Below are 17,549 nucleotides of genomic sequence, written 5' to 3' on the forward strand. Positions count from 1 at the left end.
AATATTTATATAAGAAATATATATATATTTATTTATTTATTTCTTTACTTATTTTAAATGCTAAAATCTATTATTGAAACTTAAAAGAACTTGAATTATTTTATATTATCCTGCTTCATTGTATGACTTTCTAGTCACATTTATCAGTTGAATTGTATTTGATTGTTATTATATTTCTTTTTCAAATTTAAAATCAAAGACTTTTTTAGACAAAGAATTTCAGAGGAAATTAATAAGAGAATTTTTTTTGATAAATTTCATAAGGAAACTAAGTTAAATGCATTGCCAATTAAATTATAAATTCGCTAAAGTTATATGTTGTACAGTATAAGAAGGAGCCTTTGTTATGACTTTATGAAATTTTCTTTCTTTAAAAATTTAAAATAAGAAAGAATTGGAGCAGCATCCTTAAAAAATGTTAAAATTAGTATTTTCTTTGTAAGAAGAAAATAAAAAAACTTATATAATTTGAGGTGTTTGACAATATGAGACTATTCACTGATGTTCTTAAGGAATGTAGTTAATACTGCATGATATTCACGAGCAAAACTTTGTTTTATTATTATTAAATATATATATTGTATTTGGATTATAAGTTTTTCATAATGAATAGTTAAGAAAAATATTTGCAAAAGTAGAACTAATTTGCAGTTATATATAGTCTAAGTAGAAGGGATGTAAGGAAAACTTTGGAGTAGATTTAGGATTACTCCTGAACATATCCATTTCTTTTCAGTATTGGAATGGTTTATGTTTTTAGCAGATTGCCAATAGTATCTGATAGATGAAGAAGCTTACATAAGCAAAATTGAATACAATGACAGGTCTAAAATGATAATTATTGAAGAACTAACTCTACATTCTACCATCCAACTAACCTTGTGTTAGCAATTACCAAATAAATTTTGGAATATTTTGATTTATATTTAGTATACTATAGATGATATCTGTTTATGAACTGAATTACAGAACTTAAAATTATAGATGGCAATCTAACTTTTTAAAGACAATCAGAAATGTTTGTTTAATAACTAACATTATTTAAATAAATTACAGTGTGTTTACTTTCTTTTTTCTCTAACCTGAAAATACTGTTTGTTTCTTTAAGGTTGACATATTCAAACAAAATTTATAATTTATATACTAAAATTTGAGATCTTGAGATTTAACAGAAATAAGATTTAGATGTCTACTGTACTTCTATAGGTCCTAAGGTGGTCTTTTTTCTACTCCTCTTATGAGTTTGGCCACACCCACAGTGGAATTAGCTGAGTGGGTAGGGACAATGCCCTATGTATCCAGGACTGACCACTAGCATAATTTTAGTTCATTAAAACTAAAAGGGATGTAGCTAAAACAACATTACTGACCACCCATGAAAAATGATGCTGGGCTACAGAACATTGTGACAAAGAAAGGAAGAATTTCTATAAAACAAAAAACTTTAAAGGACTTTCTTTAAAAAGTATAAAATAATAACTTAATGTGTGTGACAAAATGATTTGTTTCTGTTACTAACTTATCATTTATCATTTAACTACAATAATTTACACTTTTATTCTTAAAACTATTGTATATATTATCTGTATAATAAAACGTAAAAAATGTTGTTGTTATGTACAATTAAATTCACTGAGGTGTAGAAAGAGTCTTCAAACTGACACCTTATAAATCATTTATTTTCAAAATGTTAAATCCAAAATGGCCTTGAACATCCATTTCATCCAGTTTTTAGTCATCTAGGTCTATTGTATTAAAAATAAGGATTATATAGTCTAAGATATTGCTTAAATTAAAACTATTTTTTCATTGGTACTTGTGCATAAATTAAAACATTTGCTGGGAGTATACAGTTTCAGATATATGTTTAAGAAACTTGATATGTGCATAAAATGTAATTTAGTACTTTAAAGTTGATGTAAATAAAATTATTATGCTTATTCAACACAAAATTTAATTTATAATAATCTAAATGTTTAAAATATTGGAATGTGAAAGTATGTACAGACAGTGTAACTTACATAATTTTATGGAATTAATTTAAAAAATCAAGATATTTAAAAAATTAATACTAAAAAACTACTTTTATGAGAACTAACCTGAGACAAACAGTTCATTCATTAAGGTTTGATACTAAGATTTGGAATTGGATTCTTTGGAGATTTATTTGAAAGTGAAAATTGCCATTAGAGTAGGTGAATCTTGAAGATGAACTTGATTGGCTCAAAAGTATTATGGCCTTAATGAAAGTATTGTGGCCTTAAATAAAGTATTAGGGCCTTAATGAGCAAACTGTTCACTAAAAAGTATTTTTGTTAGTATAACTTTTGATGCAGAAGATTGTTAATGAAATTAACATTAAAAGTATATACAGTTCTATGTACTTTTGTACATAGAATTATACATTAAATGTAATATATGATATTATATGTAAATTTTATTTTTTATTAAAAATCAAAACTTATCTCTGAGCCAATTATTATGTAATATTTATTATTTCACCTAAATATTTTTATTTTTTAAGAAAAAATAATTTGGACTCGCTCCATCTTCAAAAGTTACTCGAGGATATAATGGAGTTCAAAAAGAGTTGAAATAGAGTTCAAATATTGCCAAAATAACTATTGTTTTGAAGAGAAATTTTATGATTATTTTTATAGCTCTAGAGATAAAATAATGTAGAATATTAGAAAGAAAATATGGTATATATAACGATATTGTTATTTGAATAAAAGCCAAACACTACTGTGGTTGGCTAGTATTAAAATATTGCTTATATTACATTTGGCTTAAATTTATTGATAAATATTGTTTATATATGCATATCAGTATCTAAGCAAGGAAGGAGACATCAATAATATAGTAGAACATGTTTATTGTAATCAAGGATATTTGTATGTGTTTAATGCTGTAAGAATTAAAAAAAATCCTAAAGAATATGACAAAGATGGCCAAACTTTGTTATAATAGGAGCTATATACAGTCAACAAACTTACAAAAATATTACGTGTATGTTAGTAGTATGTACAAAGTTTACAAGAAAAATTATATAATTATATGGAAGCTGTAGTAAGTGTCTAAAAGAGCCAAATGTGATTATGAGCTATAGTTTTGCTACCAAGGACATCTAAGTTAAAATACACTTATTAAACTTTGCTTATTATATCATTATCCTTTCGCACTATCAACCTCAATGTGTTATTGATAGCACATGATCTTTATCAGTTATTGTTTTGTCTTTACCAATGCTTTAAAAAATTAAACATTAATTATTTAAATTATTTGTTTAATATATATAGTTTAAATTCCTTACTTCAGTTATATTTTGAATAAATTAGTATTAATTATAGGAATAATTGTAATTAATATAGCTTTAAGTTATACATTTTTTTTAATTGTTAAACAGTTTCTTTTAACATCAAAGTCTATTAAATTACAAGAGCATAAGCATGGTATCTGACATCTACTGAAGAAAACAAAGACCTGAAATGATTATGACAGACAGTTTCTGATACTGTCTGTCTCATTTCATACATCATAAACAGTTGAATTTCTGTAAACAATGTGTCTAAGTATATCAAACATTGTGAAGCCCTGATATGTATATAGAAACATAGCCAACGATCATCTTAAATAATCTGGCTAAAATTACTTGTATTAATCATTAAATTAGAGGAGTTATAGCCCAATTATTTAAGGTGATCGTTTGGTTATGAACAATGTGTCAGTACCTAACATCCATTTTTAGAAAAATAGTATATTGCCGTCTGCAGGTGCATTTTGGACACTCTAGAACATAACTGCTTTCCACATAGACCAGGCATGGCCAACATACGGCTCGTCTAATGAATCTATGTGGCCTGCGATTAATCTTTCAATATTAGCTACTCAAGTCCGAATGGCTTGGTGAGACATTCTGACGCTTAAAAAAAGAAAAAGGTCAACAACTCACTGTGCGTTTAGAGTTAACCCTCCATTAAAAATCTCTTAAGTACAGTGTAGAATGTTGATAAAGCATGATAATGTGAAAAATGTATCTGTAATCTCTATGTACAGTACAATTTAGTCTCTACGGGATGACACCACAATGAGATCTCGCAGCAACTCAAAATCTTCCTAGGGCAGCCTCTGGTTCGGCCCATGAAGAAAGTTTTCTTTCCAATTCGGTTTGGGGCAAAAACTGTTGGTCACCCCTGACATAGACACACCACAGACAAAATTATGTAGGAGTAAAACACCATATTACAAACAAAATTTCCACTAATTGTGACCTTATTTTTCTTATTCTGCATAATGTTATCAGCCACATGTTACCATTGGTATAGTCCCAAAATGATTATAATAAGCAGACTCTAATCTGTTTGAATATAGTTGATATTTAGGATGTTTTAAATAGACTAAGTGAGGAATTTGTTTACTAGGGAAAAGAATAGAAGTAAGACTGCAAGTTTGTTTGAAACAGGAAATTTTAGAATGACAGTTTTTTGATTACATCCAAATCTATTTAATAATTTTCAAGTAAAAAAATATTAAATAGATTTGGATGTAATCAAAAAAACTGTGTATTTTAAATGAAATCCAGAAACATTCCTAGCTTTTATAAAGTTATAAAAAATATTTACTTTATTGGAGTAATTACATATGATTGTTTTGGAACAATTACATTTGAACAGTTTGAATTTAGGTTCTTTTGTAACTGAACACACAAAATTTTAGTTAAATTTCTGTTTATTTTTTCATTTGTGGCCTTGAAGATTGCTTTGATAGCTCAAAATTGCTCAAGAGATAAAATGTATTAATAATGTTTCTAATAAAATGGTTTTTTAAGTAACTTTATAGAATTAAGCATACAAATGCAGAATTATATGCACTGTTTTTTAATTAAATCATTGAAGTTTTTTGTTAAAAATTTGACATTTGCTTTAATAAATGTATATGGGATTAATGTTGGAGAGACAATGTTCTAGGAATATGAACTATGTGAGAATTTATGTACAACATAGCCAGTTTACTAGAAATATATGTTGTTTTTTTTCTGTTATTTGTTTCTTAGAAGTACAGTGGAACCCCGGTTAACGAACGTAATCCGTTCCACGAGTCCGTTCGTTAACCGAAGCAATTTTTCCCATAGAAATTAATGCAAATACAATTAATCCGTTCTAGACATCAGTATTTTTGTAATTTTATTTGTAAAATGGGTTTTCTTTAATGAAAATATAGGAAAACGTGCTCATAAACAGTCGATCTAGGTTAAATTTTTGGAAAAGGGGAAAGATTTGACGGGTATAAAAACATCACATACGGTTGTTAAAGTTCTAAAATGACAGATAGCAGAAACAATAGGCTAAATTATGAGCGAAAGGCTTATAGGTTTATCAACAATCTCTGATCAGAGTCGACGAACAGGTGTCAAATAAACGCCTCTGAACAAACCTTTCTCGTGACCTGATCTGGTTTCGGTTTTCACCTGGAGACAAAGAAGAAAATGATCGGGAAGCGAGGAATGGGACGCATGACTAATCGGAAGGTGAGATTCAAGGAAGAAATACTATAAAAACCCCGAATCTCAAGGTCAAAACGCAGTTTTCCTAAAAATTCTATGGCAATTAATCTGTGTCGTCTTCATCTGGATTAAGCCTGAAGTCGTGCCCGCTAAAATTTGTGTTGTCTCGTGGACCGCTCCAGTCGTTGCAGCTCTGTCACTTACCATCGCTTCTGTGACCAAGCGAACCCATCTCGTCCGCTCTGGGGCTACGACTGATCAGCTTGCACTATCGTAGGACCAGCGATACGCCACTCCTCAGTGCCGAGAGAAAATACTGTAGATAAGCCATTTCCAATTATCTGAAATATGTAAGTATCTTCCTGTTCTAATAAACGATTTTCACTGTAAAATACTTGTCATCTTTGTCTCTTCCGCCACCACCAACGTACGAATGGACCCTAGACCATCACCGACACACGATTAACTGATTTTCCCTAAAAGTCGGCAAGCTTACAAATTTGACTCAAAAAGCTGTTAAGTTTGTTATCCGAGACAAAATTTTTCCAAAATAAAAGTTCGTTAACCGGGGTTCCACTGTATCATTAAAGTATTTTGAATGTTTCATTAAGAGTAAAGATCAAACTTTTTATGTGCAATTTTCTTTTAATAATTAAGAGTTTTTAGCAAAATTTACAGATATAAAAATAATTATAATGCTAGATTTATGTTGTTGTATTTAGCATTTATGGCTTAGTCATTGAATTTCATGTCATAGTTGCGAGTTGAGAGATTTTGCTAAATTTTGCAAAGAAGAATTGGAAGAATCTTTATTCTTTTACATAATTGATTCATTGTCTCATGAGGAATTGCATGAAGAATGGAGATAATATGGATGATGAAAAGTTAAAATAATTAATTTATGTGCATTATTTATATACAGGTTGAGAATCCTTTATCCAAAATTTAAAGAAACCAAAAACCCAAAAGTTTGAGTGTTGACATGACATGCTACTGGGTTGTTCCAGTGTTCTCTTCAGATCCTTTCTGGCTGTCCATCTAATAAACTTTAGGAGAAGTAAGTTATGAACATACAAAAAGTGTGACACTGATTTGGAAGATATGGCATCCACCTCATTAATATCTCCCAAACCAATCCAAGGACTCGTAATAATAGCAATTATTATTAAGGATGAAAATGAATAAAGAATGCTGGAAAAATTCAGCAACAATGTTGCCAGCTTTTTTTTTATTTTGTCTACTAAGGTTTATTGTTGTCAATAACATTTTGCAAATTGAATTAAATTAACTGTTTGAATTATATGTAATTTTTTTTTTACAGAATGTAATTGAATCAGTGCCAATATTTACAATAGAGTAGATTCTACAGGAAAAATAAGCCTAAACTCCTCTATGTAAAGATTTTTTAAAATACACTTTGTTTTTGAGATATGCCTGCCAAAAAGGCACTTTAAAAATTTCTCACAGAAGTACTAATAATAGAGTTGCCAAGTCTTTAAAGAAATTTTGTTCTGTTTTTTGCTTCTGTCATCTGATTTAGGTAATAATGACTGCCATTCACTGCTGTGTTTATTGACTGATGTAAGTAAATATTGCCTGAATAAACTCTTTGCAATAAATGTAAATGAAGCCTTATCCACTTTTAAGATTTTGCAGCATACATCTGCTTTAGAATAAAAATAGTAGTTGAAAAGCAAGAGTTTTTCAACATAAATTTACTTTGAATAATATTTCTCTTTTTACAGAATTAAACAGAATAATTAACAAGAACTGTTTAGTATGTTTTCTGTGGTCACAGATATTTGCTTCTTATAAAAACATGTGAAGCTTGATGATCATATGAAAACAAGCTTATTTTTGATGTATTTGAAAACCAATTTTCAATGTTTAGCAAGCTTCAGTTTGTATGTGTTAGTAGCATAGAAATGGAAAACGAACAGTAGTATACTTTTGTGGAAGGTTTAAAATCAGTTTTTAATAAGAATTTTTGGCAGGCCTTATCTCAAATGAAGTAGATTTTGTAAAAATCTTTATAAAGAAAAGCCTTATAAAGATTAAAAACATGCCTTAAAATTGAACATTTTATATATACAAAATATTCGATTTGAAAGAATATTTTTAAATCTATATTCTGCAATTTAAATATAGAATATTCTCTTATCATACACTTTTATGTTTAATATATTTTTAGTACTGACAAATAACAGTGAAGTGAAATTTTGGAAATGCTTTCTTTGTCATACAGTAGTCACCACTGAACTTAGACCAGGCTGCAGTTAACATGTTATCCAATAAATAGGTTTAAAAAAGTACCTTTGATTCATTGCAAGAATCTTTTACACAATTTAGAATAAATATACAATAATTAATCTTTATTTTTGCTAAATGTCAACTTGATATCTTGCAAGTTTAACAAAATTGAGCCAGTCAATCTTGAGTCACAGGCATTAAAAAACATAGACCACTATGTCACCCATATCAATGAACATAGATCAACCGATAATTTGCATTTAAATAATGTTACAATTGCAGTATTTATGAAACAATTGATTATTTTAGCCTCACTTTAGCTTGCAGTAATCCTGTGAATGATATAAGTTGCTTTTTTAGTTTTATTTACGAACCTTTGCATTTTGTCTACATTGACCAGCGGAAAAGCTGTTTCAGAGGATTTAAGGAATTCTATCATTGCTAAACAAAATCATGGCATGTCTGAGAGAGCTATTAGAACAGAGCTAATGTTAAGCAAGACAACAGTGCACTAGATTATTGTTTATTACACTAACCATGGCCATATTATACCTAACAAAGTTGCTGAACATAGCAAAAAGCTTCAAAAGTTGATGATAGGCATTTTAAAAGAATCATAAAAAACAACTGCCATGCCATAGATATTGAATGTAACTATAATATGGAATGATACAACTGAAAATAATATATCTGTTTCGACAACACAAGGAGACTGGAAGAAATGCATTTCCAGTTCTATGCAGCACACGAAAAACCTTTGCTAACAGCACATCAAAAGAAGAAACAGGTACAGTGAGCCAAAGAACATCTTTCCTGGTCTCAACAAAAGTGGCATGAAATTCTGTGGTCTGATAAATCAAATTTTGAATTATCAGCAACAGACAAAAGCAAACATGCCATTCGATCTGCCAGTCAAGTTAATGAGCCACCGTTGTTATACCACTCAGTGAAAGTTTCCTGCCCGCTTCATGGTTTGGAGATGTATGAGCGCCAGTAGTATGGGTCAATTGACATTTATTGATGGAACACTTGCTTTAGAGCAATACATTAACATTCTACAACAGTATTTACTTCTGTCCATAGCAAAGCTATATCTAAATAGAACCTGCATTTTCCAGCAGGATGGGCCACATGTCATACAAGCAGAAAAACAAAACAGTGGCTTGCAGAAAAGTTCTCCCTTGACCATCCAACAGACCATATCTTTCACTAATTGAGAATGTATGGAACATTATGAAGAGATGTCTGTGAAAAACACACCCTCGGACAGTTGAAGGACTAAAAGCTTCCATCTTAACTATCTGGAATTCCATAATGGCAGATGAATGTGAAATGTACGGAAGATGTTTTGGCCACAAAGGTGATGCAACAAAATATTATACATGCAGTGGTCTATGTTCATTGATGGGGGTTACGCAGTGGTCTATGGTTTTTGATGCCTGTGACTCAAGATTGACTGGCTCAATCTTGTTAAACCTGCAAGATATCAAATTGATATTTAGCAGAAATAAAGATTAATTACTGTATATTTATTTTAAATTGTGTAAAATATTCATGCAATGAATCAAAGGTACTTTTTTTAAACCTATGTATTGGATGACATGTTAACTGCAGTCTGGTCTAAGTTCAGTGGTGACTACTGTATATTGACTTTTTGTCTAGGCTCTGTTGCTTAATTTTGCTTATAGATTTAATTATTAAATAAATTTAAGTAAAAAATGTTTTATCTCATCCTTTTTTCATGAATTTTAACTTTCGAAGAAGGAATTGTGTAGCTTTATGTAATTGTTTGTTTTTCAAATACATTCTTTTGTATAATCAGTTTAAAAAAATAATAAAATTTAAATATTAAAAATAATTAAAATGTTTGTTTGATAGGATAAAAGGAAAATAAGCATGTCAAAACTTATTGAATGTTGTATTTGAATGTATAGAAAATATAAATGAAACTCTATGTAATTATTTTTAATACATTACAGATACAAATACATTGTCAAAAGAGTTAAACCAGTTACATTTGTATTTTTCAGAAAATTCAGCAATAAAAAATTGATAATTGAACAGACAAATACATTTAAAAAGTTTTTTTTTAATAAGATATGAATTATTGTTTTCAAGTAGTTTTCATCTAATATATAAATAAATAAATGTATATATTGATATAAATAATATAATATATAAACATACTTTGATGATTAAAATACATTATATTAACTATTGTTAGATAATTCAGATGTACAAGAAGCCAGACTTTTTTTTGAAACAAACTACAGTCATATCTACTATATTTTCTATGATGTCTTTATTGCTATAGAAGCCAACTTAAAACAACGGGGTAAGTAATATTTTTAGTTTATTCGATTGTAAAGTACAGATAATAGCTACATAGAGTAATTTATTATTTTGAAAGAGAATTAAAGATTTATTTTATGTCAGGGATTTCCAGTGGAGTTGATATAGACCCCCTAGAGTCAAGTTGGTTCAATGGAAAAATCAGATACTTATTGTACTTTTTTGCACATTTCAGATAATTTTCAAATAAAAATGATGATAATCATATGAGAAATTCATTAACTGATTTAATAATTTACTCATTTTATAATTTAATCCCAAGATTTTCATAATATTAATATATTATGAAGGTCTTGGGAAATACAATAACATAAAAATTTTAAGAGAGTTGATTGAAAAATAATGTTTTCTATATGGGAGTCAATGCAAGAAAAAGGTTGGGAACTCCTGTTTATATTATGAAATTTGACATTAAAGATACTTTAAATTAAATTATCTGTTACTATAACATTTTCAGTGTCCAATCTTCATTTTTAAATGCCTTTAACCAAGCTTTAAGTATTGTACCAAGTTTGAACATCAAACACTAAAAATTAAAGAATGGCTTTTTGAACTATTCTTGATAGTATTCGACTCTGCAAGATTTTTTGATCTTGGTCTTCTTTCTAAAGCAGTGTTTTTCAACCTGTGGGTCGCAACCCCCTGGGGGTCACGAAGCCTTACACGGGGGTCGCGGGTAAAAGAAAAAGACAAGTGTTTGTAGGTCATACACTACATTAAAAAACTATAATTTCAGCGAGAAGGCTATACCTGTTTATTTTACAATACAATTGGTTTTTTGATCGATATGTAGGTCTCAACCATGGGTGTAGCCAGGGAGGGGCATGAGCGGGTACGGCCCACCCCAGAAAATCATAGCTGTAAAAGTGTTGAGTTGATTTGCAGAAAGAAATAAAAAAAGTAGAAATGTAGAAGCTGAAAATTCTGATCCTAAAAAAAAAAGGTCAACAGCACCCTGTGCCCAATGTTATAATTAAAGGAAGTTTCATACTTTATGTGTGTTAAGTTATTGTCGATTCTTCCGAAATTTTCATTTTAATCAACAATAATTTGTCTCAACACAAGGAAAATTAAATACATAGTTTTTAAAATCACTGATATAGTTTTAGTATGGCCCTAGGGGGTCGCCAGAATTTTGTAACTTGTAAAGGGGTCGCGTATTCAAGAAGGTTGAAAAACACTGTTCTAGAGTATTATAGTCATTACTTACTTTTTTCATCACAAGATAATATAACTTAATTACAGAGTTAAAGAAAAACATTATCCATGAACAAATAATGCTTGTTTAAATGCAGATGATATTGAGTTGAGTGAAATAAATGTTTTTATGGTGTGGTATGACTATGGATGTTACAATTTCATTAATTGCAATGTACATTGCTATCATAGTCAGATGTTACATCATGTGATTGTAGCAAACTGGTTTATAAAAAATAAAATAATATACTATTTATAAATGTTACATATGTATAAGAGAAACATCATAATTATTTGTGACAATACAAAAGGTTATAAAATATATAATGCAATTAGTCTAGACATCTGTTGTGTACATTTTGTGATATTATTTTTATTAATTTCCATAACAATGATAAATAATGATTTCAGCTGTTACTATTTTAATAATAATCTTTTGTTTTTATATTTGATTTTTCTAAAGAGGACCAATTACCCTAACCAAATATATAAATAATGTTTATTTGACATATAATCTTGTTCTTTCTTATTTCTATTTTTATTTTTGAATTTTACGATTTAAATATGTGCACACATTCTAAGTAGGGTGCAATATATAAGTTGATATAAACGAAACTTTGACTGTCAGGCTATAATGAACTAATATCACTTAGTCCTATTTTGTAATGCAAAAGGAGACATTTGGAGAAGAGAGTTGGTCGGTGTAATATGGGGTCAAACTGTTACTAATGTTAACCATGTTTTTGTATATTCTGTTGTTAGTAGCTATCTTTGTAAACATGCTTCTAAACCTTTGTTGTTTTCATTATTATAAAGTGTTATCTGTTGTATTTAAAATAACCTCTGGATTATTGTCATAACTATGCATAGATTTCATTTATTTCTCACTTATTTCTCATACTTACTGTATACTCAGGAGAGAGACACTACACTCTTATTACACTATCTAAAATTTTCTGGCAGAAAATTCTTTATTTAACAACAAACATTTTCAACCTATTACCATAATTCAACTTTCTGTCTGTTTTTCTGTCTTAATCTTTTTTTTATGATGTGTTTCCAAGCTGAAGGTAATTCATTTCCATCAATAAATTCACATACAACAATGTTTGGGTTGGATTGTAAATGAGTTGACAGCTTACAAAAACTCGAGGTTAGTGTACAAAAGAGCACCTAATAATTACAATTTACTAAGGAATGATAAACTAAAGAAAGAGGAACAGTCTGGAGTATACAAAATACACTATAAAAACCAACAGTTAGGAGTAAAGAAGCAAATACAATGTGGAAAAATGTCATAGTAATTCAATTTTAATGGCAATATCATAAATGGAAGGTTTGGTTGTAAAGTTAGATGAAACAAACATTATTAAAACATTACTATGAACTTAAAAATAAAGATGTACAAGAGTGAAATTAAAGAACAATGCCTGAATGCTAGGGATGCAAATACATTACTTTTGTGGGTCGCCGGAGGTAGGACGAAGTCGTACCTCTTTTTGATAGGCAACAGTTTGGTGAGAACTGCCCACTGGTCAGTGGATGGCTTTTTTATGGTTTTTTCTATCCCGGAAAGTCGGGATTCTTTTGTCAGGTCGAGTGGAGGAGGAGAGAGGGGCTGTTGGTGAGGTGTAGACAATAGTCGAAATAAAGACGACTTTTAACAACAAACAAACATTTATTAAACAAAACTAGAAACTAACAAAGAGAATATATATCACTTCCATGGAGTTGGAAGGGCCGCGCCGAGAGAAAGTTCACAATACTTTGGGGTTTCATACCTCTGTTGAATTCAATGGCTAATATGGATAGACATTTGGATAGAGGTTGAGCTTCTCTCCAGTAGGTCTTCTAGGGAAGTCTCCTCCGGGATCGACGAGCGGCGGGATGGGTGGGTCAGCGGTGACGGTCTACGACGAGAGATGTTCATGGACGGCAAAGTCGACCCCCTTCTGTGGTCGTCCCCCCTTTTATATCTTCAGTAGATCTTATATCACGTTATCTTTTTACCCCAATCATAGATTTCTTTGGATAAGATCTGGTTGATTCAGCTTCAGGTTCCGGAGGGAAAGGAAGCTACTCCGGGGACGGGAAGATGAACATCCGCCCCCGAAAAAGGTTCGATAGCGCGAAAAAATAGAGAGTTTCTTTGTTTAAAATAAATGTTTTAATTCATTAATTTCGTCGTTTAAATGACTTAAACTCGTTTAATTCTATCCGAATTTCACACTTTTATTATCATATATTTGAATAAATAAGAGATACGGAATTATTAAAATGTGTTTATTAGTCATATACTAAAAGATTTGTAATTAAAGTACTCTTCAACACTGTTTAGAGTGATATTTAGTAGTCCAAATGCAACCAAATCTGGAATGGTTACATTTCAATACATATGCAAGTCATTTTTGTAAAAACAAATTAGTTTTACACCTTCATAAGACTAGGTGACAAGTATAGATACGTAACAAAACCAAAAATTTAGCACAAATGCTTAAAATTTTTGGTAGACTCATAGGCTCATTCTACAACTTAAAAATATTCTATGCGATTTAGCTTTCAGTTTTTGAATGTTGTATGTACTGTACAACTGTACAACATTCAAAAATTGTCGGTTGTTTAATACTACCTAAAACATTCGTTTTAAATTAAATTTTAAGTTTTTGTTCTAGATTTTTAGTTTTGTGTTTATCCAAAAAAAAAAAAAAAATTTAGTACCAAAGCTCATCACTTTTGCAGTTTTGTTGCAAACAACAAAACTGCAGTTTCTTTTGCTTAACTACACATAGTTGCAGACAAGTTCTGGGTATAAAAGTGACTATAGTTGTTAATTGCTATTCTTATCAGCTGTGGTGGACATCACTTTGCTGGAATGCTCATTTTCATATGAAAATTATGGCAACACTTTAGAACATAAGAATTTACACTGAGGACCATTTATTTCACAAGCTCCTAGGATAATGGTTACTCAGTTCAAGGAGACTAGATGTCTGGGAATTCAACCTGATAAAGGGCACAAACCTATCATTTCACAAGTTGTTGAAGATATTACCACAGCTGTTGTTGGACATTCAGTGAATAATGCATGTTCAGTTCAAGGCACTTAGGTATATTATGTGGCACAGTGTGGAAAGTGAGGTTTATGCATTGTTATTCATATAAATCAGCTACGATGAGTAGTTGGCTACTACCAATAGGGAAATCTGACTGACCTTTGCATTGACCTTGCTTGACAGAATGAAAGTGGTTATGTTGTTGCCATGGGACATCTTGTACAGCGAGAAGGCACATTTTTAACTCAGTGAACATTCATAACTGTTGCATTTGGGCCATAGAAAACTCCCATGTTTTCCAGCAGATTCTTCTGATGTCACCTAAAGTTAGTCTTTGTGGATTCATGATCACATTTATTCTTGGACCATTCTTCTTTGAAGAAGCCAGTCTCAATGGACCTATGGCACACACTGTGACAGGCTAGAGATGTCAAAAAATGCTCAGCACTTTCTGAATTCCAATTGCAACAATAACAATGCCTTAAGTCATCTGCTTTCAAGCAAAATGGAATGCCTTGATATATCAGATGCTGTGTACAGCAGTTTCTGGACAATTTTTCACTGATAATAGAGATAATGTAAGGTGACCAGGCAGTAGGAAATGCCATGACTAATTCATGGCATTTCCTACTGCCTGATCACCTTACTTTCCACATCTTAATCTATATGATTTTTGGTTGTGGGAACACTTAAAAGTTTAGTTTACCAAGGACATGTTCCAAATATGGTAGTCTTGAAAGACAGTATCATAATACTTGTGAAAAGCATTGCAGAAAATCTGTTAGCTGTTGAGTACAATGTTTATCTTCAAGTGTTACTTCTTCAGAATGGGGACCACATTGAGTAGTAGCCTCTGCAGAGGCTACTACTCAATTAAAATCTCTGTATAGCATGAGTGTCTTGAACAGATAAAATATTAGTTGTTGCAGTGTCAGAAGTGACATAATGGTATTAATTTTTACTTACATAGACATTTCAGGATATATGGAAACATCTTTCACTTGTCCTAAATATTACCTTATCGGATTTGGTTGTATTTGGACTGCTAAATATCTCTCTAGGCAGAATTTAATAGGAGTAGTTTCAATTACAATTGCTCAGTATAAATTATTTGTATCAAAATTTAACAAATTAAATATATAATAAAGCAATCAAATAATAATGCTGAATTCATCACGTGCTTATTCTCTGATGAAAAATTTCCTTAAGCAATTTTCAGCCATGCAGGCAACCTCAACCATGACTAGAAACAAAATTTATTCTGCTTGCACCGATTGCAAATGCTCATCCAATCAACAAACACCTTTGTGATACGTCATACGGTGGTATTTTTGAAAATAATTATAATCATGGTAGAAAGGGAGAATGGTATATCTTTAGAATTTATATTGATCGAGCTTATTTAGGCTCATAAATGCCTGTGGAGTTATAATTATTTGTTTTATTGAAGAAAAGCTAAGAGCACAGGCTTGGCATGAGATAAGCGAAAGTCTCACCATTGATTGTAAGTATTTTCATTATAAAATGTTGATTGATTTTAGTTTAGTAACAACAATATTATGTTAAATATAGCTAAAGAACTAAGTAAAAAATACCATCATTGTAAACAACATTCTTTTGCATTAAAAAAAATTATGACGATAGCAGACGAAGTGGATGTTGGTTTATTATAAGGTCATGTTTCCAAGATGCAATGCCAATGAACAATGTTACCGTGACAAGACGTACACTTGTTGCAGTTGTCTTCATGGTGTGACCATTGCTTTATGATCCAATGAATGTAGAATTAAGCATTTGATTAATTTATAATTTTAGACTTAAGTTTACCATATATGTTATAAAATAATTTGAATAAATTTATATTTTACATTTAACTCAAGTAGGCAAATTAAACACAAAAGAACTTTTTAAATTTAATTCTATGATAAAATTTACACAATTTAGGTTCAACACAGATGTATTTGTATTATCAGTTTCAGATCTTAACCAGGATCCATGGACCCCAAAGAGTTCATAGAAAAGTTTCAGAGGTCTATGAGCTTGGAATTTCAACTTTCTTATGTTTTAAATGTATTGTATTCTGAGAAGAGGTCTGTGACCTTCACTTAATTGAAAAAGGGGTCAAAAAAGATTAAGAACCTGCTTTAGAATATAGCTGACTTTGCAAATTGAATTACAATATACTGTAGCAAAGACTTAACTTATAAAATGATGAATTATATAAGTTCACTTAATTTGCATTCTATAAAACTTCTTTGGCATGAATTATGTGAATTATGATTACAGTTTGGATAAATTTTGAATTTGTAAATGAGTGTCTGAATGAAGATTCAGATTGTCTCACATACAATCTACATATTTTGTATATTCTTTATTAACAAAATTATTCATCAGTTTTTATTCAAACATGATACTTACAAATTTTTTTCTTTTTATAAAATATTTTTCTTTTTCATTGAATTATTTCAATCTTCAATAAATGAAGATTGAATTAATGCAATGAAATAAATGATTATTTTATAAGTTTTTAAAGAATATTAAAGTATATTTTTAATTATTATTATTTTTTATTTTAGTGCATAAAGCTCATAGAGAAGAATTGGATGTAATTCGTTACATATTGGAGGTATTGATTATTATTGATTTATTTATAAAAAATGTGCACAGCTTCTTCTTGCTTAATGACTTAGTTCCGTTCCTACGACTAAGTTTGTTAAATGAATTGGTTGATAAATCAGGAGCTTGATCATTTTTATTTATTCTGGATAAAGGAAAGGTCTAAAGCAGGGGTGTCCAACCTTTTTGTTCCTCTGGGCCACATTGGAAGAAGTCATGGAGTTTTGGGCCACAAGTATATATATATTTGTGACCCAATCCTTAAATATACTTGTATATTTAAGGATTAACATGTCTAGATTATAGTAATAAGTATTAAAACTTTATCACGGAAAAGGATATTTTAAAAAATTACTTCTACAGACCCTTTCAATTTTTACTTAGAAATAAATAAATTAATTTATTATAAAGGAGACAAACAAAAATTTATTTGAAAAACACAAATATTTGTTTTATTTGGGTTTCTAATTAATAAAAAACGGCGAAACACCATTTTAAAGTGCATTTTTATTCGACAAATATATTTATAAATAATATATAGCCCAGAAAGTAGCCAATGCGCGAAATGATAATTTTTA

The 17,549-nt window shown here is 30.0% G+C and overlaps 1 protein-coding gene across 1 annotated transcript in view; it reads left to right on the forward strand.

Moving 5' to 3' along the window:
* The window catches only part of LOC111627028 (ral GTPase-activating protein subunit alpha-1-like), a gene marked incomplete at its 3' end in the record, with an annotated part of 39,791 nt that overhangs the window by 1,935 nt on the left and 20,307 nt on the right, over positions 1–17,549 (forward strand). The window contains exons 2-3 of the mRNA XM_023370568.1: positions 9,978–10,088; positions 16,932–16,981. Coding sequence (XP_023226336.1) covers positions 9,978–10,088; positions 16,932–16,981 — 161 coding nt within the window. The remainder of the gene's footprint in view (positions 1–9,977; positions 10,089–16,931; positions 16,982–17,549) is intronic.

The sequence above is a fragment of the Centruroides sculpturatus genome, unplaced genomic scaffold, assembly GCF_000671375.1.
Source record: "Centruroides sculpturatus isolate CEXI.00-Female unplaced genomic scaffold, Cexi_2.0 scaffold386, whole genome shotgun sequence".
Classification (NCBI taxonomy): Eukaryota; Metazoa; Arthropoda; class Arachnida; order Scorpiones; family Buthidae; genus Centruroides; species Centruroides sculpturatus.